At 43.6% G+C, this 23,644-nt stretch overlaps 1 protein-coding gene across 7 annotated transcripts in view; it reads right to left on the reverse strand.

The window, feature by feature from the left end:
* The window catches only part of GK (glycerol kinase), a 107,496-nt gene extending 83,852 nt beyond the window's left edge, over window positions 1-23,644 (reverse strand). For all 7 annotated transcript variants that reach the window (XR_015728239.1, XR_015728238.1, XM_060694059.2 and 4 more), the window contains exons 1-2: window positions 23,156-23,644; window positions 8,817-8,890 (exon numbers count right to left, since the gene is read on the reverse strand). Coding sequence is in view for 5 of the 7 variants with exons in the window: in XM_060694059.2 (XP_060550042.1) it covers window positions 8,817-8,890; window positions 23,156-23,239 (158 nt within the window). In the remaining 2 variants the exon portion in view is untranslated. The remainder of the gene's footprint in view (window positions 1-8,816; window positions 8,891-23,155) is intronic.

A 23,644-nucleotide genomic window follows, 5' to 3' on the forward strand; every position in this document is an offset into this window, starting at 1 on the left:
GCCATTCTAAGTCCTTCTCCAGATTCTCCCCCGCCCCATCAACAGCCAAGTGAGATGGTGAAGGGGCTGCTCTGTCTGTTCAAGATCCAGGTGTCCGCCCGCTGCTTCCCTTTCACTCCTCTCCTGAGCTGGACTGCCATGCTATGGAGAATGGGTGGGTGAGGTTCAGTCCCTTTACCCAATCCCCCTTCGCTGTTTCAGAGATGGGGTGTGTGTGAAGGCGAAAGTCCTCTGCCGCTGCTGCACAACATTCCGAGTCTGCTGCTGGAGGGGCTGTCTTCTGTCCCCACCATCCCGCCCCATAGATCACCTTCCAGCAGCGGCTGCTGCCTCCTCCTCCACCTGCCGCTTTGGTCCTATGGCACTGACTCACACTGCCTGGTCCGTTTGCGGTTTTGAAGGTAGCAGCTCTGCCGCCGCATTTCAGTAGATGCTGGCTGTCAGACTCAGGATGTTTGCTTGCTTTTGGCTGCCATTGTAATGGGAGGGGGGGAGGCATTGCTGGTATTTGGGGGGGGGGAAGTGAGCTGGTGGAGATGTCTCGGAAAAGGGAGGAAAATTCTCACTGTCTTCATAGCAGCTGCAGAGAGCGCTGATAGCTGTCAAGGTCAACCATTCCAGCATACTAGATAGATGGGGGCCATCTGAAGAAGTACCTCACGACACCTTGGGGAGATGTGGATTGGACACTCAACTGGGTCCTTGAGGGGGGAGGGATTTGGGGATACTTTCAATATGCCTCAGACTTTGCTTTTCTTACGCTGCATTCAGTTCATACTCTGTAAAAGTAACTTTCTCTACAAAAACATGGAATTGGGGGTTTTCCTTTCTTGAGTTTTGAATGGAGGCACGCCTGTCATTAAGCAAAGTCTGTTTTACCAGCCATCCTGGAGAAAACTCTACTGTGGGGGCTGAGCCAAGAATGTCTGACCAAGACAGTGACAAAGAGGACATGGGAGCCACTGGGTCTACCCCTCCCTTGTCCAGGCGAGATGGGGAGGTTTCGGACTGGATGTCAGAATTACAGCTTGAAGAAAAGCCAGTCAGAGCTAAGTGGTCACTGGGCATGGAGAGGATGGAACCTCCAGAAGAAATCCCCTCAGGGGTGACAGTTACCAGACGCCGGCATGGAGAGGGGGCTTGGCAGGAAGGGGACAGAGAAGCCCTCCTGCTGACTCAAGCCATGCAACTCTTGAAAGAAGCCTTTGAGAGTTGTAAAGCCCGCAAAAGGTATGCATTGCTGGCTCGGAGGGAGGCTGAACACCCAGGGAGGGAAGCAGAGGCTTCAGTGAGTGCAGAAGAGATTCCTAGGGTTCAGCCAGAGACAGAGCAAGCTGCTGGGGCTCAAGTTGTGGCTGCAGCCCAGCCCCCCCCCCTTGTGAGGGGGGCAGGGACCCAGAGATGTCAAATTCCAAAGGTTCCTCCGCTTACAATAAAATATGGAGGAGACCCCAAGGCTTTAGGATTCTTCCTAACCCAAGTGTGGAATCACATGGAGGAATATGGAGAGGATTCCCATTGGAAGCCACCCGTGTGAGATGCGACACTATGGCCCTGGAGGGAATATCTGCTGTCTGGTGGGTGGGCCTCCATGATAAGAATTCTCCCCTGCTGAGGAATTATGACCAGTTTATGGTGACACTCGGAGTGCGTTCTGAGGACTCCCTAGCTGAGCGGAAGGCCAGAATCAGGATGAATAAATCAGGGGCAGAGATCGGTGGCTGAATACACCCAGGAGTTTTGCAAGCTGGTGCGCCACATGAGGGGGTGGTCCCAAGAGGCCCTGATGGAATGCTATAAAGATGGCCTTAATGAGGACGTCTACAAGGCTTGCTGCTCCCAGGGGGCCCCTCGAGACCTGCAACACTGGTATGTGATGGCAGCCAATGTGGAAATTGACCTGACCAGGGATCGCTACTGTGGGGGCCAAGTTTGGAACAAGCCTTCCCTTGCTCCACAGAAAGAAGGCCCCAGAGTGTCCGGGGGTGTGTGTCAGCATCGAAGTTTAAATCCACAGCGTGCTTCCAATGTGGGAAGGAGGGCCACTGGGCTGCTGATTGTTTCTCCAAACTTGGCTCCAAGCTGACCCCTGCTGGTGAGAAGAAAGCTGACAAGCCTCCAGCAAAGAATTGTGAGACAGCCCTGAATGGGGTGGAAGTCATTGAGTTCGCTTCCCCAGGCCTGGGGGAGTTGGGAGTTCCGACCATCGCAGAAGACAGCGAAACCAAAACCGACTCCAACAATGACCCCCTGGTAAGTCAGCGTGGGCCCCCCATGACCATTCCAGTAGAACTACACACACACACACACACACACACACACACACACACACACACACACACATACATATATATATTGCAGTTTGTCAGCAGAAAAAAGGCCCAGAAACTTATATATATATATATATATATATATATATATATATATATATATATATATATATATATATATATATATTTACATTATTAGAAATATATATATATATACACACATACATACATATACATATATCAATATAGGAGTAAATAGCATATATACAGAAAAGGTATGAGATTGTATCTGATTTATATTTTTACTGTTAATAAATAAAGTCTATTGTCCAGCTGTTGTGGGGTAACCTCCTTTAGGATCACTATTTATAGTCAATAGAGTCCACTGATATTGAAAATAGTTGACAGGTTCTTTGTCTATTGGCATTATTATTGCATAATAATAATACTGTCACTGCATTTTTGTATTTGTCAGCTGGGCTCCCATTCTGAGACTTATGGTAGACTGATTTGACTCTTATCTCAGAAGCCACTGAGCATGTCCACATTCTTTCACTTCCTTCTAACTTTCTTTGTTCATCTGCCAGAACTTCTGCCGACAAGGCAGGAATGCTGCCAAGACGTAATTAATTCCTGATGTTTATTATATACCAACAGCAAATAGTAATTTGCTCAGTCAGAGTCACTTGTCTAGAGCATTAAAGTTCCAGGTTCACCACCTTGAAAAAGCAAGTTACATAGTTAAAAATGGAGATATTGTTGCTGAAACCATGTTAATTGGTGGTGTTTATTACTTAAAGCCAAAGCCTAAATCGCAAACACAGGCAAGTATACCAAAAGAGGAGAGCACAGGCCCAGAGAGAGATGCTCCAGAGAGAGATCCTGTTGCTACTCCAAAGGCTCCTAAAGCCAACAAAAAGAAAATAAGGAAACAGGTTGCTCAGCAAGCCTGAGGTTCCTCATAAAACTGTTAATTGAGTGGCGTAGGAGGCTAATGCCTCCTAAGGCAGCATTTAACATCCAGCTGCCTGCAATTACTGCGAGTTCAATTCTCACCAGGCTCAAGGTCGACTCAGCCTTCCATCCTTTCTAAAGTGGGTAAATTGAGGACCCAGTTTGTGGGGGCAATAAGCTGACTTTGTATAAATATACAAAAGTATGAAGGCTATTGCTTAATGCATTGTAAACCGCCCTGAGTCTCCGTAGAAGGGCGGCATATAAATCAAATAAAAAAAAAATGTTGAGAATTCACTAACTGGTAAACCTTTGCATTCCAGGTGTATCCATAAATGGCATAGAAGATTGGGGCATGCCATAGTTTCCGTGTTCTTAGGAAGATGCCGGAGTTCGCAAAAGGTTTGGATCTAAAGGGGTGTAAGGTGTTTTTGGATTGTGCTGTATGCAAAAAGGCCAAATCCAAAGCAGTAGCAATTCCCAAACGCGCTACACATCTGTCAACACACATTTTTGATTTGGTACACACTGACATAGTTGGTCCTTTTCCGCCAACACTTGGTGGTAGAAAATATTTTCTAACAATTGTTGATAATTACTCTAGATATGGATATGTATATCCTATGAAAGAAAAATCTGAGACCTTTCAGATCTTTAAAGACTTTGCAGCTCTTGTTTCTACCCAACACCAAGTTCGCATCGCCAGAATCCAGAGTGATCGTGGTGCTGAATTCATATCTCAGCGTTTCCAAGACTGGATGCGTAAGAATGGAATTCTTCATCAGACATCGGCTCCTTACACACCGGCTCATAACGGAGTCGCAGAGAGACGACAAGGGATACTGCAAACCATGATGCGTTGTCTCCTAGAAGACGCCAACCTTAGTAACCCATACTGGGGTGAAGCTATCAAATATGCAAATTACATTGTCAACCGTACTTGGAGCAGTGTAATAAATCAGACTCCTTTCTTCATGTTGTATGGGTACAAGCCCAATCTCAAAAAAATCCATATTTTTGGTTCATATACTATGGTGAACATTCCCTTAGCTCAAAGAAGAAAAGGAGGTCCAGCAGCAAAGAGACTGAGATTTATGGGCATTGATGATAATTCAAAATGGAGTAAATTTATTGACTCTAAACATGTAATTGTGATTTCCGAATCTGCTAATTTTGAGGAAGATGCTGACTGCTCCAAGATTCATTCCAATGATCCTGGAGTTTATTTTCCTAGAGAGGATACTGCTGATGCCGCGCAGATCGATAATCAAGATTCCACTAGTTCTTCTCAACCTGATGTTCCGTCTTTGCAAGCCGCGGATGCTGACGCTAGCAACGAATGTGAGGACGAGGATGAAGCAGAAGAAGAATGGACCATTGTTCCAAGATGTTCCAAGAGGGCCACAAAAGGAATCCCTCTGCAACGATATTCGTGGCAACTGACAAAAACACCCTTGCCTTTGATTTGCAATGTTACACTTCCACCTGATACGTTCACACAAATCAAACATCTTCCTGATTCAGAGCAAGAGAAGTGGTATGAGGCAATGCAGGCTGAAATGGACAGTCTAAAGAAACTTAAGGTGTTTACACCTGCAAAACCTCCAGCAAACAAAAGGGTCATTGGCTCTCGATGGATCTACAGAATCAAAAAGAAGCCAAATGGTGAGTCATTGTACAAGGCCAGACTTGTAGCTCAGGGTTTCGCTCAATGTTATCCTGAGGACTACACAAATACTTATTCACCGACAGTCCGAACTGAGTGTGTAAAAATTGCTTTAGCAACTGCAACTATTCTTGGTTTAGAAGTTTTCCAGTTCGATGCTGACACGGCTTATTTACATGCTGACCTAGACAAAGAGATCTACGTGAGAGATCCTCCAGGGTTCCGACAGCAAGAAGGGGATACCTGGTTTCTAAACAAAAGTCTTTATGGTCTGAAACAGTCTGGTTTAATGTGGTACTTATGTCTTATTGACAAGCTAAATTCAATGGGCTTTATTAAGTCCGAAACTGATTAGTGAGTGTTCACAAAAAGATCTAACAATACATATGAGATAGTTCTTGTTTATGTTGATGATATTGTTTATATTGGTCCAAATAAGAAAATGAGTGAAATTTTTGCCAAAGCTTTGCAGAGATATTTCACATTGAAATCTTTAGGTCATATTAGCATTTATTTAGGTGTTCAGATTGACAAAACACAGAAGGGGTTTAGTCTTTCACAAGAGGATAAAATTGAACAAATTTTGCATCATTGCAACATGAAGGATGCTAACACAACAAAGACACCCATGCAAACAGATTTTCACAACTTGACACATGAACCAAGTCCTGAGTTCGAGGATCAAACATTTTATCGTTCAGTTATTGGGTCACTGTTGTACATTAGTAGTTGGACCAGATCCGACATTGCACTTAGTGTTAATCTCTTGTCTCGACACGTACGTAAGGCAAAACAGTTTCATTGGACATGTGTTAAGAAATTATTGAAATAACCTAAAACACACTAAACATATGAAGTTATTATTAGAACCAACACATACTGATTATGCAAAATTAAGTTGTTATGCAGATTCTGATTGGGCGAGTGATAAGAAATCACGTAAAAGTACTTCAGGTTATATGATGTTCTTAAATGGATGTCCTGTTTATTGGCAAGTGAGTAAACAGAATTTTGTTTCTTGTTCATCTACTGAAGCTGAATATGCTTGTGTTTCAGATGCATGTAATTCTCTAACTTGGTTTGATGCTTTGGTCACAGATATCTGGACACGTCCGATCCGACTGATCACCGTGATGGAAGACAATGAATCGGTGGTTTATATTTCTGAATCACATTTCACAGGTTCTAGGTCCAGACACATTGACATCCGTTATCAAAAACATAAAACAATTAGTGAAACAAGGTTTTGTTAAATTGCAGTATGTATCTACACATGATCAAACTGCTGATATGCTCAACAAACCGCTTCCAGCAGCTCAACATGAGTATTTGCATAAGAAGATGTGCCTTATTTGATGATGTACTGATGTCTGCTCAACTGGCAAAGAAGGGGATTGTCACTGCGTTTTTGTATTTGTCAGCTGGGCTCCCATTCTGAGACTTACGGTAGACTGATTTGACTCTTATCTCAGAAGCCACTGCGCATGTCCACATTCTTTCACTTCCTTTTAACTTTCTTTGTTCGTCTGTCAGAACTTCTGCCGACAAGGCAGGAACGCTGCCAAGATGTAATTAATTAGCTAATAAGATTTTTTTTACTTCTTTATAATAAAATGTGTTTATTAGAATATATCTCGAGTTTATTTTCTTAAAGTATGCTGCAAGGAAAAAGCCACGATCCATTCTCTAATCTAGGTGCAATTACCCAAAAGCAGAATGGGATTAATTGCCACCCTGACACAGCTGCTCTTCGTCCCTTTATTTCTAAGATGTCACCTTCCTCCTATTTAGCACAGTCAGCATCTCTTCACCACCTTGCAGTCACTATCAAAAGAAGCTTCCCTTAGAGTTTCTCTTTCAAAAGCTTCGTCACAATCCCAGTCCAAATCCAAATACTTAGTCTATCTTTAAGATTTTCAAAAAAACACCAACTCAAACCTACAGTCACTCCTTCCTCTTGATCTGACAGTAATGGTATCCGTCTTCCCAGGCCTCCGCTCCCACTGCTAAGTCACCACTTTTCCCGCCTTGGAGACTCACTTGTTAGCAAATGAAGTTCGTAGGTCTCAATATCCAACTCAATTTTTTCAATCTCCGCCGATACTTCTCGCTGCTTCCCTCTCTTCTCTTCCTATTCCATTCAATCAGGCCATCACGCCTCTGGATCCGCCATAAAGGCCGATCTCTTTCGCACCGAATTCAAGGGATTCCTCTTGCTGTAACGGGAGATTGCGCTTCTCCCAGTTACCTCTAGAGCTTCCCCTCTGAATCGCTGGTCCCTCCAGGATCCAACTTTGCCCCTACAGGCCTCCAAATGTGAAAAATTGAGCAAATGAAACAGAGCCCCGTTTCTTTGCACCGCACCACCGTGACGTCACCACCAGAAGTCCTAATTGAACTTTGTAAACGGCGAACAGAGACCAGGCAGTGCAAGGCAGTGCTGGAGGACCGAAGCAGCAGGTGAAGGAGGTAGCAGCCATTGCTGGGCAAGTAATCTGCAGGGCGGGGGGACAGAAGAAAGCCCCTCTAGTTGCAGACATTGCTGATGCGTAGCGGTGGCAGGGGCCTTTTGCCATCACTCCCCCCTCACTCCAAAACATTGGAGGGGGACCAAGTAAGGGAACCAATCTCACCCGCCCATCCTCCATAGCATGGTAGTCTGCCTCGGGAGGGTAGTGAAAGGGAAGAGGTGGGCAGGCAGCCAGATCACTGAATGGGTGGGAGGTGGTCACCGAGGAGGGAGTGGCCTGGATGTGGGGGCCCTGAGGTGGCACAGGTACGAGATGCCTGTGGCAGCTCCTACCACCTGTCTCGCCTCACCTGATGGTGGTGCCGTGCACTCTCCTGCCCTGTTGCAACTGCGAGCTGGGATTGAGTGGGCGGGGCTTAACTAGGGCTTATTTTGGGGTAGGTCTTATTATTAGATACAGGCATGAAAGTCTGGCTGGGGCTTATTTTCAGGGTAGGTCGTATTTTCAGGGAAACATGGTATTTCTGTGAAATGTAGGAACAAGAAGGATGGGATTTGATCACGATGCATGTTTTGTCATTTGTTACCATTCTATGATACCTATAAAATCATATTTAAAATATGTAGTCTTTCTGTCACAATGTTCTTATTAAGAATCTAGTTTAAAATGCAAAGTTTAAATTGCTGGGATTTAAAGATAAACCACAAGCATGAAAACTTACATATTTTACTTCTTATGCATTGAGGCATGTATCAGAATTATTACTCATAGCAGGTTTTATATACCTGATATAGGTTCATCATAGTAGCATTTCTATGATGGGTGAAATATACATATTATTGAATAGCATGTTCAAGTGTAACTGCTTACTGTTTTCCTAGTAAACCATACAAGAGTTATCTTGGTGATATAAACTAAATACCACCAAACTTCTAAAATTACTGTGCAAGTCTAAAGGATATTAGGAGGGATCCTACTGCAAGAATATCCAATTTATGATGTTAATCTTAAAAACCATCTATTGCAATGTAAACTTTTAGGTCTGAATTGAAACAATTAAAAAAAAAACTAACTCTATACAATGAAACTATATAAAAAGTACATTATATATAACATGGCTATAACACAGAGCCCGAAGAAGAGGCAAATTTGAACACATGAACTGCCTTTCTATTCATGTTGGACATATTTAAATTCTAAGATCCAAGAAAAACAATTCCCTGGGTTGAATTTTCTCAGTTGTCCACAATGCAACTTCTACCACACTCTAAAAATATGAATTCGGGTGTTTGCTAACAGAGCAGATTTCAATAACATAATAAAGGAAAGAAATAAAAAAGCCATACCATTTGTCCTACGGTATGGAACAATTCCATCAGTTAAAAAAACTTAGGTTTTTTACATAGAATTTAATAACATAATATCAAATATTCAAATATAAAGGAGAAGCAATACCCTTCTTTGGGGAATTTCTGCTGGATTTCCACTTGGTGATGACTCAATAATTCAGCTGTGTTTGCATTGAAAACCTGTAAGCAGTAAATCTATAGTTACCAAACCAGTTTGTACATCCATAGTCAAAAGGGTAGAGTACATAAGGAAGCTCATCACTAACATTTTATCAGGAAACAGTATACTAATTTCTTCATATACAACAGGAAATGGTCAAATAACAGAATTGTAGCATAATGCTTAACCCTAGAAACACATAGCAAATAACATGCTATTTTAAAATAACTTATTTAAAAGAAAGTACAAGCCCTTCTGGATCCCAAGTTACAGCTTTTCAACTATAATTTTGCAATGATATGAAAACTCAATATATGAAATTAGATGATATATGAAGAATATGTTAATTGGAAAACTTAGGTTTAGGAGGCTTATATAGAAAAATAAAGGCAAAGAATATTTGTTACACAATATGGGCCACTATCAAAAGGGAAAATAGAGAAAAAATGGATCTTTGAAATAAAAAGCAATTTTCCATGGCGATGCTACGCAATTCATCTATGGGATTCTATCATTCTTCAGATATAGGGACTGAGGGAGTACTGTGCCTTTAAATCTTTCTTGTGGCCACTCCCCTCTGCTCTGTTATCACCTCAGTTATTTCTCTCAGTCTTCGTGTAGGGACATGAGTTTAGTTTTCTCCTCATTCTGAGGTGATTTCTTTTCTTTTTTCTAGCTAGCGCCTTAGCGTTTTGTAGATAGTGTATATAGTGTTTTTGTATATAGTATAAAAAATTTTTCGAGTAGGCAAGGGAGCGTTTTATAAAAAAAAAAAAAAAAATTCCAAACGGCGTGCGGCTGCCGCGGAGGCGGCTGGCCATCGGCTGCGGGCGTGGACGTCGCTGGGTAAGCCATCCGGACTGTCCATTGCCCCCTTTAACAGCGGGCGGCCTTTCCTTGCGTTGGAGAGGCCACACAGCCTTAGAGCCGTAAATTCCAGGCCGCCGGCGAGCGGAGTGGAGTTGCTGGTCCGCTGGCTATTCCCTCGCCGCCTTCTTCGCTCCCTGTTTAGTGGCGGTTGCAGAGTACCTGCTCGGGGACCCGAGTTCAAACTCTGCCTTCTCTATAATTTCCTCGCGGCGCTCTAGGGATCTTCCATTCTCCTGCGCCCTCTCTGCCACCTCATTTTAGGCCGTTTGCATCAAAAGAGAGCCGTTTGCAATTTCGTGCCATTTTTCGGCCGCCATTTTCTGGCTCCTTCAGCGAGGCAGCGCTTTCAGGGGACGGTCACTCCCTAGCGCTTATCCACCTGGCCCACCTGTGAAGCTGCCTACTTGTGAGTAGGAAGGATCACCGCTGTCTTCTGGATTGTGAGTATTGCCATTATTCAGGACTTTGGGCCTTAAAACTGCAATTGGGAACTGGCAGCCATTTTGAGGAAATTTTTTCTCTACTGTGGGCCTGGTTTCCTGACAAAGGGTTCCCTTTTCTCTCCTCTAGTACTCTGCTGCCACCTGGTCTCCAATAACACTATGGCTGACCAGGAGTTTTCCTCAGACCCTGAGCAGGCTCCAATTATTCCAAGGCCCAAGAAAGCCTCCAAGAAGAGGTCTACGGCCCATTCTGCTGGCAATGCATCTCATTCAGCCCAGTCTTCGATTGCCTCATCTACCAGAGGCAGGGAAGAACAAAGGAGGCACAAAGCCCTTGAGAGACAGTTTACCAAAGCTCAAAAGCAGGCTCAAGCCAGGGGTGAAGTGATTGTGGATATCCCTTCTGTTCAGCAACCTGGGGGCGATCATGACTCTGATTTTCCTCCTCATGTTGTTCCTGCTGCAGATCCGGTTCAAGGGGGGGACAGGCCTGCTGACTCTCGAGAAACCATTTCTCCTGGTAGACCGGGGCCTTCGGCTACCTTTACGCCCACAGCAGCTGGCTTACGTCCGCAGGAAGGGATGGGTTGGCCTCCTCATCTTGACTTTCAGTCTCTCTTTACAGATGCCTTAGCCAAAGCTATCTCCTCCGGCCTACAACAAGGGATACCGCCTTGGCAGATGCCTTTGCCCCAGACGGTGGTTCAGCCTCCCTTGCCACCTCAGCTGCCACCGTCTGTTGTCATTCCAGCCCCGCTACCTCCGGCGTCCTTGGAGGTTTCTCCTAGTGAGGAGGCAGAATCAGGTGACGGGGATCAGCCAGACCCCGAGTTTTCGGATGATGATGAGGTAATCCCTGATAGGCCAGCCTTTACCACCCTGTTTAGACCGGCTGTATTCAAGACCTTACTTAGGAAGGCAAAGGCGGCAACAAATATGGGCAGGATAGTTAATCCAAATGATCCAGGTCCATCGGCCGTCCAGCCACATGGCAATCTGTTCGCTGTTCCGGCTCCTGACCAAGATTTCATTCCATGCCCTGAACTGTTCCAGGATGTCATTAAGAGACAATGGGAGACCCCAGGTGTTCCATCTGCCCCAAGTGGCCATGACAAAAAAACTTTATTGTGCTGACCCAGTCCTGGAAAATTTGCTTGGCTTACCTTCTGTAGACCCCCCAGTGGTTTCTCTCTCGTCCTCTGCGGTGTTGTCCTCGGACGCCGTGGAAATCTTAAAATCTGACGAACGTAAAGCGGAGGTCTCCTTCAGGAAGACACATCAGGCAGCTGCCTGGGCTGTGAAGGCCGCGACATCTGCATCATTCTTTAATAGGGCTATGTTAATTTGGCTTCGCCAGTTGCAAGATCGATTACCCCCAGGGGACACCAGGATTAATCAGGACTTTAGTAAACTGGTGGCCGCAACAGAGTACTCAGCTGACGCCTCCCTAGATGCAGCTAGATTTGCGGCCAGAGCAATGGCGTCTTCTGTCTCATCACGCAGGCTCCTTTGGCTCAAACCCTGGAAGGCGGACACTAAATCAAAGTGGAAGCTTGCTTCCGCCCCTTACCAAGGCTCCTCTCTTTTTGGGGCAGCTCTGGACCCTATTTTGGTAGAGGGGAAAGATAAGCGGAAGGTCTTGCCGGTCACATACAATAGACAGGAACGTAGATATGTCCCTTATGCCCAGCGACAGCCCTTTCGGACTGAGCCGGGCCCCAGGGGGCCCTACTACTTCCTCAGACCCTTTTCCCAGGGATACGACCATTTCCCTAGCAGACAGGGTAACAGTGACAGGGGGCGTTTCCAGCCATCTTCCAGACGTCCCTACAGGGGTTCGTCCTCCCGCTCAGCTAGGAGGGGCAAATGACTCTCTCCCCCCTGTTCCCATAGGGGGGCGGCTTCTTCATTTCCTATCCCAGTGGGAGGCCACCACGTCCGATCCCTGGGTCCATCGCACGGTGGGCCTAGGCCTGTCATTGGAGTTTCAAACTCTTCCCAAAAATTTTTTCATTCAATCCCCAATACCCACCAACAAGGTCAGGAGGGACAACCTCGGGGTGGAAATTCAGCATCTATTAACCATAGGGGCTATAGAGCCGGTACCACCTTCTCATCAAGGGAAAGGGGTATATTCAATTTTGTTTCTGGTCCCCAAGTCCTCGGGGGACTGGAGAGCTATCTTGAATCTCAAGTACCTCAACAAATTTATCAGGTACAAGAGATTCAAGATGCAATCTCTCAAAACCATCCTGAATTGTGTCCGGAAGGAGGATGTTATGACATCAATCGATCTTCAGGAGGCTTACCTCCATGTCCCGATCCACCCCCGACACCGCAAGTTTCTTCGCTTCGCTTTTGCCGGACGGCATTATCAGTACCGGGCAATGCCGTTCGGTCTCTTGTCGGCCCCGAGGGTCTTCACCAAACTGTTGGCGGCCGTGGCGGCCTCCATTCGTTTGATCCCTATCCGCATTTTGTGTTACCTAGACGACATTTTGATTTTGTCCAGTTCCCACACCCAAGCGCAGCAGGACATGTTGACAGTGTGCCGGATCATGGAGCTCCACGGCTTTTCTATCAACCGTCGGAAGAGCCATCTTCTTCCTGCCACGTCCATCATCCACCTTGGAGCTCGAATCGACTCACTGAACCTGAAGGTCTTCCTTTCGGAGGAGCGTCAACAGAACATCAAAGACCTGGTTCTTCATGTCTTGGACTTGAGGCGAGTGTCTCTCATAACCTTGTCTCGGTTGCTTGGCAAATTTATCTCTTGTTTAGGAATTGTTCCGTGGGCACGGCGTCACTCAAGACCACTCCAGTGGTTCCTCCTGCCGTTTCAGAGACTGGGCCAGGGGTCATCCAGAACCACAGTATCGCTTCCACTGCAGGTACGTGTATCCCTCCGGTGGTGGGTGTCGGGGACCCTGGCACTGGGTTGCCAATTTCACGAGCCATCCAGGATAGTCCTCACCACAGACGCGAGTCTTTCTGGTTGGGGGGGTCACCTAGAGTCACAGGTGATCCAGGGTCTTTGGACTCAAGTTGGACTCTCGGGACAATATCAATGTACTGGAATTGAGAGCGGTGCGACTGGCCCTAGCCCACTTTCTACAGCGGGTGCACCACCGGCATGTTTTGGTCCTCACGGACAACATGTCGGCAAAAGCCCACATAAATCGGGAAGGGGGCACCCAATCTCAGGCTCTTATGCGGGAGTCGGAGACTTTGTTGGACTGGGCGGAACTTCACCTATTGTCCCTGAGGGCGGAACATATCTCCGGGTCCGCAAATGTAACAGCGGACTGGCTCAGCAGAAAACAGCTAGATCCTTCAGAGTGGAAATTGGATCCGGACCTGTTTCGGCAGCTGACTCGCCAATTCGGACTTCCGCTGGTGGACCTGTTCGCCCATCGGGACAACGCACAGCTTCCCAGGTTCGTGACTCGTTTTCCTTGTCCGGGAGCCGAGAACGTCAATGCCCTTCGGTGCCCGTGGCCCCAGGGGCTCCTTTATGCCTTTCCCATCCCTCTGATTCCGGGGGTGATCCGCAAATTGCTTTGGGAACGCGCAGAGATCCTTCTGGTGGCTCCACACTGGCCCCGACGCGCCTGGTTCGCGGACCTCGTGAACCTTTCCGTTCAACCTCCATGGCGTATTCCTCAGGACACGGTTTCGCTCAGCCAAGGGACTGTACTCCATCCAAATCCCCAGTGGCTACAATTAGCCGTGTGGCGCTTGAGCGGGTCCGCCTGAGGAAGGACAATATATCAGGGGAAGCCATCCAAATAATCCAGGCGGCTAGGCGCCCATCAACCACAAGGATTTACGATGCCTCTTGGAAAGCATTCTGTCAGTGGTGTGCCGCTCATCACGTTGACCCTACTTCTGCAACAGTGCCAGAGGTTATAGACTTCCTTCAAGCAGGGTTTGCTAAAGGGCTAGCCCCCTCCACTCTTAGGCGTCAGGTAGCTGCATTAGCGACAGTCCTGGGATCGGGTGACGCTAGGTCCCTGACCCTCGATCCACGCATTAGGGGTTTTTTACGGGGGGCTACTAATCTCCGTCCCCCTCCCATTCATAGATATCCATCATGGGACTTGCCCCTAGTCTTGAAAGCCCTCACGGCTGCCCCCTTTGAGCCTCTGGCTTCTGTCAGCCTTAGATTTTTGTCCCTGAAAGTGGCATTTCTTCTTGCCATTACATCGGCACGAAGGGTGTCTGAACTTGCTGCCCTTTCCATCCGTAGTGACCTTTGTATATTTAAGCCCAACGTAGTTGTTCTTAGGCTTGACCCTTCCTTTGTGCCCAAAGTTAATTCCGTTTTCCATAGACAACAAGAGATTGTTTTACCTGATTTTTGCCCCTTACCTCGTCATCCCCTGGAGACCCAGTGGCACACACTAGATGTCAGAAGGGCCCTGCGTCGCTACATTGCCAGAACTTCATGCTTTCGCAAAACTGAAGCGCTTTTCGTTTCATTCCACCCGGCATCCATGGGACAGAAGGTCTCTTCTCAAACTGTAGCTAGATGGATTAAGGCTTGCATCGCCTCTGCTTATAGCTCACAAGGCAGATCTTCTCCGGGAAGGATCTTGGCTCACTCAACCCGCAGCGCGGCCACGTCGGCCGCCTGGTCAACTCAGGCATCCATTCTGGACATTTGTCGCGCTGCTACGTGGACGTCATTTTCCCCATTCGTCCGCCATTACAGGATCGACTCTCTGGCTTCAGCTGAAGCTTCCTTTGGCCGACGGGTTCTGCAGTCTGTCCACTCCCCTGGGGTCCACGAGCCCAGCCAGCCTCCCTCCCAGTAGTTGGGTGCTTGGGCATATCCCATAGATGAATTGCGTAGCATTGCCATGGAAAAAGAACGTTGGCTTACCTGAACGTTCATTTTCTTGGCGATGCGCAGCAATTCATCCCACCTCTCAGGCTGTCTGGGATGGGGAGGTGGTCTCTGGTGTCTTCCTCTCTTTTCAGGTTAGGTATCACGTGGAATTCCTTCGAGAAATAACTGAGGTGATAACAGAGCAGAGGGGAGTGGCCACAAGAAAGATTTAAAGGCACAGTACTCCCTCAGTCCCTATATCTGAAGAATGATAGAATCCCATAGATGAATTGCTGCGCATCGCCAAGAAAATGAACGTTCAGGTAAGCCAACGTTCTTTTCCTATAGTTTTATATCCAAAGGTCAATATGCATAATAAATTATTTTCAACTTCATAACTAAATAAATCAAGTCTTATTTCTTAATCCGCTTTTACAATATTTTTAAAAAGGCTGCCATTTCACTTAATGCTCCTGAATAATTTTTTATAAACACTAAGAAATATTCTAATATTCATAGAAATATAATTACAGTTCTAAATTCTGAATATCTAAACTTTGAATAGTATGAACTTATCTGATCTATAAAAATGAGGCTAAATATGAGTTTTCCTTGCTTATCAGAAATACATAAACCAAGGTTACATCTACCTTTTTCTAGAGGTTAGTACTCAGAATCAGCAATCATTCTATCAAACCGATTTTACAAAAAAAACCCTTCTCATTATAGTATCCTTCTGATTATAGTAGTGAGTACATCCAGATTTCAATATTTCCATTGTCCTGACTAATTTATATAATGCACATACACTCTCTTATTCTGTTGCATATTAGAAACATGATAATTAAGTAGAACAAGGACATGGTGCCCTTCAGATATTGTGAAGCAACTCCTATTAGCTTTAGCAATGGTTAGTTATACAGAATAATAATGCAAAATTGGGAGCTCCTGACTGAACACGTGTTTACTAGTAATGGATAGCAGCAAGAAATAAGAAAGAATATATCCTTGCCCTTTTAAAATGAAGCAATATGTAACAACAACTGCATTCAGTGATACTTTTGTCCATGCAACTAATTTGTTTTATTGGGGGCGGGAATTAGTTTTAGAATGTAACCAGAAAATATATTCCATACAAATTAAGATAGCCAGTTTGATCTAGCGATTAAGGTAAAAGGCTAGAAAGTAGAAGATCATAAGTTCTAGTCCCACCTTAGCCAGGAAAGTTAGCCTGGTGGACCAGTCACTCTCTCAACCCAACTCACCTCAAAGAGTTACTATTGTAGGGAAAATAGGAGGAGGAAGTTGTACTGGATACGTTCACTGCCTTGAGTGACTTGTAAAAATATTGAAGGCAGGATACAAATAAATAAATAAAACCTTATGAAAGTAAAAATGTACCATTGAATCAAATTATATTTGTGTGAGAATAATCAATATAACTAATTTTCAATTACATGACATAAACAACCAAGCAATTCTCACATAAATCTAAGAAAGAATTAATTTTGTAAAATAATTGTACAAGGCATGTTAGCTAAGATATATATATGTATCTATATAAATCTGCACAACTCTTAAAACATGTTTGCATAATTATGTCATATGAAATATTTGGGAAACATTTCCTGTGTTTTATGTGCCTGCATCAAGCAGATTGCTTTTTTATTTCTAAATTATATTTACTGTTTTTCAGTTAATATATCTTAAATGTATTTAATTCCAAAGTTCAAATATAACAGATACAACCAAATCATACTGATGAAAGGTAGATGATTGTAAGAAAGAGTAACAATTGTTAATCATTACCTACCAAGTTATTCAACTTATCTAACTTGTTTATCTTTGACTCAGATGAGCAAGTATCTACTTATAAGTCAAGACCATCACTTAGTTTTATTTATTTGATGCCAGTTCCTGAGTAGTCATTGTCTAGTTTGATCAATAGTACAAGACTCCCCCCCCACACACACACACAATTTTCTAGAAGAAAATTATTCAAATGAACTAGGTTGGAGACATTTCTTTATTAAGCTGAGATTTTGTACTGTATATTTGAACATAGGCTTTATTTTTTTTTCCTCTTTCCGGAGACAACTTGTTTACGTTTGCACCACAGAGCAGATTTAAAGGAAAGACAATCTGAAGAAAAATGTGACATCTAAATAGAAAACAAATGAAAGTTTTAAGCATAAACCCACTATTTTTCTTTATTCCATTTGACAAATATAATTAATCTATTATAATCTGTCACCAAGATCAAGCACTAGAGCTAGCCACTGTGTACTTCAGAAATTTTAAAAAAAATTAGTGGTCAACTTATGTTGTAAAGTAGATCAGACTTAACTTATCTATGAAGATGACAATTAAATTTGAACTGAATTACATTCTTCTTCTATTTGAATTCAAAAATTTTGATTAAAAAAAGATCCTGCATATATATGTGTGTGTATGTGTATATACATTTCCATATTGTCAGTTCTTCCACATTTCTATTTTCTCTACAACTTCATTTCAGTAAGATGAAAGACCTTAAATATCAGTACAATAAAAATATATGGGTTTCCAGGCTATTAGCAATTTACCAACAGACCACACTGTTTTATAGGAAACGAGAACTATTCGACAGACCACTTGCCCCCCATAGTATCTCCTCAGCCAATCTGATTTTGCAAGGTTGGTGCTGTTTAGGTTCCTTTGATTAAACAATGTTATCTAAAGGACCTAGGAAGCATGTCTTCTCTCTAGCACTGCTGCCATGGAATAAGATTACCCATAGATCAGGCTGGCCCCCACTCTAGTTGTTTAGAAGGCCATGAAGGTCTTTGGTGAAGGAGAGCCAGGCCTTTTCCTTCACTCCCATCCAGTTCGCTGTTCCTGTCATAGGTTTTTTTTTCTTCCTTTTGTTTTATTGCAATTCTATTTTGATTGTTATGAGCTGCCCATTGTCATTAGGTATTGAGGGGAATCTGTTTAATAAATAAATAAATATGTACAATTACACAGCTTGGACACTGTTTATTTGGCAATTCAAGTCATTGTATCAATAATCAATATTATCAGAATTCAAATATTGGAATACTTGAATCATTTTCATCAAGGTGGCTAAAGGAAGGCATAACAAATAATAGGATATTTTTTTAAAATATTAATAATTGCTATTACTCTGGAACTTCTTTAGGGTGGTCATGGTCAAGATCTACAGTTGGAATATGACAGCCAATTTTCTTGTCTACTAATGCAAGTCAACTACAATCATGTGAAAAGAAAGTACGCTCTCTTTGAGTTCTATAGTTTTATGTATCAGGACATAGTAAAAATTATCTGGTCCTTAGCAGTTCTTAAAACTGTCAACAACAGATAACATACGTATTACACCATGTCATCATTTATTTATAAAAAGAAAGCCAAAATGCAGAAGCCATGTATAAAAATACACCTTACTGCTTCCATAGGGATGAAGAGGCTAAGTAGCAGCCAGATGCTGCTAATCAAGTGATCAATTGATTATCAGTGTGACTACCTCTATAAAAGCCAAAGTTTTAAGAATTTTCTGGTTTCCAGCAATAAGCTATGTGTTAACACAAAGCCAAAGAATAAAGATATCAGCAATGATTTTAGTGAAGAAATTCCCATCAATCTGGGAAGAGTTATAAGGTCATTTCTAAACAATTTAAAGTCCATCATTTTATAGTAAGGAAGATTATTCACAAGTGGAAAACTTCAACAATTCCCAGGAGTGGACATCCCAGCAAATTCACCCCAAGGTCAGACCATGCAATGCTCAGAAAAATTGAAAAATAAATCTAAGACTTACAGTACATCTCAGACTTTACAGGCCTCAATTAGCACCTTAAATGTTTAATTTCATGACAGTACAATTAGAAAAAAGACTGAAGAAGTATGGTTTGTTTAGAAGAGAGAAGCAATGCTTTAATGCTTTAAGCAATGAAGCAATGCTTCAGAATGCTTTAAAGTATATAATCAGTATATAAGTCTAAGTACTATTGCTGTTCTACAAGTTATTGAATCTTAAGGTGTACTTAGTTTTTCACACATGGCTTCTCCATTTTGGCTTTCTTTTTGTAAAATAAATAATGACATAGTGTAATATGTCATGTGCTGTTGTTCATCTGAGATTGTATTTACCTATTTTTAAGAACTGCTAAGGACTAGATAGTTTTTATTATGTCCTGATACGTAAAACCATAGAAATCAAAAAGTATGTACTTTCTTTGGGTCTAGGACCTTTAGGCTCCCACTCTTGGCTGCACCTCCTTCACCTCCAGCCACCCGCCTCAGCCCATTCAGCGCCAGCTTTTCTCCTCCGCTGGCCCTCTCCTGGACATTCTCCCTGGCCGATGGGCCACTGGCCTTTCGTCTCTCGTCCTGGTCCATTCACCGAGACACCATTTGTCCTGGGTGCTTTGCTCCATGGGACAAGAAGCTGCGGTCCAATCAGGTGGCAGGCAGCAACAATGGCACTGGGAAGGGTGATCGAGGGGGCCGGGATGCGATTGGTAACAGGTTATAGAAGAGAGCAAGAGAACAAGAACTGTTGGGGGAGGCTGAGGGGTTATCAAGCAAATGCTGCCTGTGCACAGCTCCTGGTGGTAGGGTGGCAGGGCATCAGCAGTAACCACGGCTGCTGCTAGTGTGGGGTGGTGGTCAAACAGTGTGGTGCGCAATGGGAGGTAAGCCAAACTGCCTGTTTGATGTTAGGCTTGGATCCAGACACAGAGGCAATGGAAGTAAGAAGTCAAATTGAGAAGTCCCTGCCCACTGCTGCCAGACAGTTGCCCACAGCAGCTTCCCATTTTCACCACCACCACCACCTCCGCACCTGGACTCCGGCCTGATGCCCAACGGGTAGTTTGGCTGCCCTCCCATTGAGTGGCACACCATTTGCCACCCCCACCAACACACTAGTAGCAGCCGTGCTTACCGTTGATGCCCTGCTGCCTCCCCAGCTCTCAGGAGCTGCACGCAAGTAGCATTTGCCTGATACCACCTCAGACCCCTCAGGAGCTGCGCGCAGGCAATGTTTGCCTGATATACTGCCAGGAGCTGGACACAAACAGCATTTGCCTGATACCCCCCCACCAGCCCCACCAGGAGCTGCATGCAGATCTTGCTCTTCTATAACCTGTCACCAATCACATCCCCCTCCCAGCCCCCTCAGTCACTCTTCCCAGCACCATCATTGCTGCCTGCCATCTGATTGGCCTGCGGCTTCTTGTCCCATGGAACGAAACACCCAGGACAAACTGTCTCGGCAAATGGGCCAGGGCGAGGGGCGAGGAGCAGAAGGCCAGAGGCCCATCAGCCAGGGAGAATGGCTGGGGGAGGGCCAGCAGAGGAGAAAAGCTGGCTATGGATGGGCTGAGTGAGTGGTTGGAGGCAAAGGTGGCGCAGCCAAGGGTGGGAGCCTAAAGGTCCCATTCTGACTTTCTTTTTCACAACTGTATGTACTTAATGTATTAATCAAGTCTCTTGAACTTTTTAAATGAGCTCATTTATCAAATAACCATCTCCTCTGCAGACAGATACTTAGAAAAGACCATACTAAATGCCCTATATGCCATTAACAGGCCATTTTTTGAGATAAAAAATGTCAAATGGAGTTGGATGGTATCCAAATTAAATTAAATAAACATTTCTTTTGTCCTAAAAGAAACTTATCCTCTGTTTTATCTAAACTCCTAGCAACTCTTTCAGTTAGGAAGATTCACCTGTTTAAGCTGTACCTGTCTACCTGTAGGCATTCTGTCTGCATCAACTCTTGAAGAGTTTAACAAAACATCCCTTTCATTCCAAGCTACACAGGGTCAAAGTTCATTAACAAGACGACAATATCACTGACAGTGTTGATAATATAGTTATTAATTTCTTACTCCATTCTTCAAAGATCTTGTGTAATGTTTTGGTTTTAATGTTTTTTGTCATTTTGTAAATTGTAGTATTAACTGTTATCAACAAAAGATTTGTATTTTTTTCCTTCTGCTTAGAAATTTTTGTCCCTTCTAGTTCTAGTTTATAAAATCATCACTTATCTTCTGTTATGATTTGCAAGAGCCAGGATAGCCAAAATAGGTTTGATTCCCACAAGAAGCTGATTATATTTTAAACTTAATTCCAAAGTCATATAGTAAAAATATTCCAAATTTATCTGGATCATTAATCTATTTATAACTTTCTTAGCTCAAAATTTTATTTAGCTATTTGCTGTTTATTTCAAATTCTTTAACTTCTTAAGATCATATTCTTTTCATACTTGTAATTTAAAGGTTTCTAATAATTTTAAGATGGTTAATAGTCAATTTTCAAAAGTAATTTGAAAATGAGGTTTGTGAACTTAGTAACGTTAGTAACAGGAGTTACTAACTCCTGTTAAACTGGACAGTTTAGAAACATGAAATATAAATAAATCAAATCTTTTTAAAAGGCTTGCAAGTAAGATGGCTGATTCCATTGTCTCCTGGAGCTCAAACATGGAAGACTGCTGTCCAGCAGTCTCATGGGGGGACATATGGACTCCTTATGGGGAACAGAACATGGACCACATATGAGTGATCTCCCTCTCCTTATCCAGAGAGGTTTATAAGAACCAGTCCACTAAGTGGTTCCTTAGTCTTTGTGGCTGTCTTTGGCACCTCTTTTATAGTCATTGTCAGTTTATAATTCCTTCTGAGGGACTCTAATTCCATTTGTAACTTTTAATACATATGGTACACAAAACTGGATTTAGTATCATTATTAATAAAAATGTTTCTTGCTTAGGTTCTTCTGAAAATTGACAAATATATGCTAAGTTCAAAGCAGATTGCAAGAGTTTACCATTTAAACTTTGTGTACAGTTAATATATTTTTTCTTGGTACATTCCCAGACTAAAATTGTTTTAATATAAATATTCCTATTTCTGTGATGGCATTTTACTTCAACAAAGGCAGGTACTTTAGCCTGTCAATGATTTTCATCTACCACTCTCATAACTCAAGAACAAGTTCATGAATTCTAGTCAATTCTCCAAGTAACTTTTGCCAAAAGACAAAAAAGAAAAAGAAAGGAAGAAAGAAGTGACTCATATTTAGAGTGAAAAAAATATTAAGAAATGTCATTAGTGAAATTCACAGGATTTTTTTTACCAAACTCTTAACACCACTTAAATTACAGAAACTCTTTCCTTTATGATACTAGTCACTAAAACTTCCACCTAATGGAAGTTATGAACAGAAGTTAATCTGACAAATATGAAAACAAAACTTCATTTTATATATTTTATAGATGATTCAAATAAACATGCCCAAGATAATTACATAACTTGCACTAAAAATACCTAAATGCCATTAAAAAAACTTTCACTGCCTTCATCCAATACCTCTGGATTTAAACATTATGTAATGAACTGAATAAATCCAGCCTTGGAGGGTAATACCAGAACCATTCCATACACAGGATATGTATGAGGATTTCAAATGGAAGAGGATGAAAAGGATGAAACTGCTTTATAAAATCCTCATCTGAAAGCATCCTCAATTTAAGACAATTGAGCCCCAAATTTCCAATGCTCAGTAAGGCAGTGGTTAAATGAGTTTTGTCCCATTTTATGACTTTTTTGCCACAATTGTTAAGCAAATCACTGCAACTGTTAATTAAATCATGCATTTGTTAAGTGAATATGGCTTCCCCCATTGACTTTACTTGTTGGAAGCTGCTAAGAATGACAAGATACATATTCTAGCTGCTAATGAAAGCTAAACCAATTGAAACTACCTTTCCCTCCAGCAAAGGATAAAATTGCAGTTACATTTAGGAACAACTAAAATATCCTCTACTCCAGAATTCTTTCATTTTATCTCGCAGTGGGCCAAAATAACGTCACACTATCGCTATTCAACTGTCCATTCATCTATTCTTCCTCTCGCTTCTATAGATGACCCTGAACACCTGTTAAGGGACATCTGGGAGCCTATCCCGCCCAGTCCCATCGAGCAAGTGGCTCCCCTTGCAGTCACATGCCCGCCGCCTCGCCCAGCCGGCGTCCTCCACATTCCCAAGGGCAATCGCCTTTCCTTTGTGGCTCGCTCGCCTTGCTCTCGAATGGAAACGGCGACCGCTCCTCGTGTTTATTTGCGCTTACCAAGAACCTTGTGGAGCTGGTCCCTTGGTCGATGGCTCCCACTAGGGGACCAATCGCTTCCCCCTGGGCCACAGCAGCGGCCATAGGGAGGCTCTGTCGGCGCGCCCCTGGCCCGTTTCCTAGGCGACCCTGCCCGAGCAAGAAGCGGCAGAGAATCCACAGGCTCTTGCACCGGAGCCCTCAAAGCCAAACGCGCGTGTCTTCTCAAAGGAGAGACTGAAGGCGGAGTAGAGGGCGCTGCCCAACATGCTGCCGCTCGGCCGCCAATCAGCAGGCGAACTGGAGTAGAAGGGGGCGGGGTTTTCCACCAAGCGCAGGAAATAGGCTAAAGGTTCTGGAGTGGGCAATTGCCTCTGAGACGACTGATCACATGCCTCTGACGTATCTGATGGGATTTCAGATTAATTTGAGATTTGCTGGCTGTCTCTGTCTCGGATTGCAAAACGTTGGGGAGAGAATCGTTGCCTCCCTTGCCAGGAATTTAGAACC

This window comes from Pantherophis guttatus, chromosome 5 (genome assembly GCF_059756535.1).
Source record: "Pantherophis guttatus breed Tessera chromosome 5, ASM5975653v1, whole genome shotgun sequence".
NCBI classification, from domain to species: domain Eukaryota; kingdom Metazoa; phylum Chordata; class Lepidosauria; order Squamata; family Colubridae; genus Pantherophis; species Pantherophis guttatus.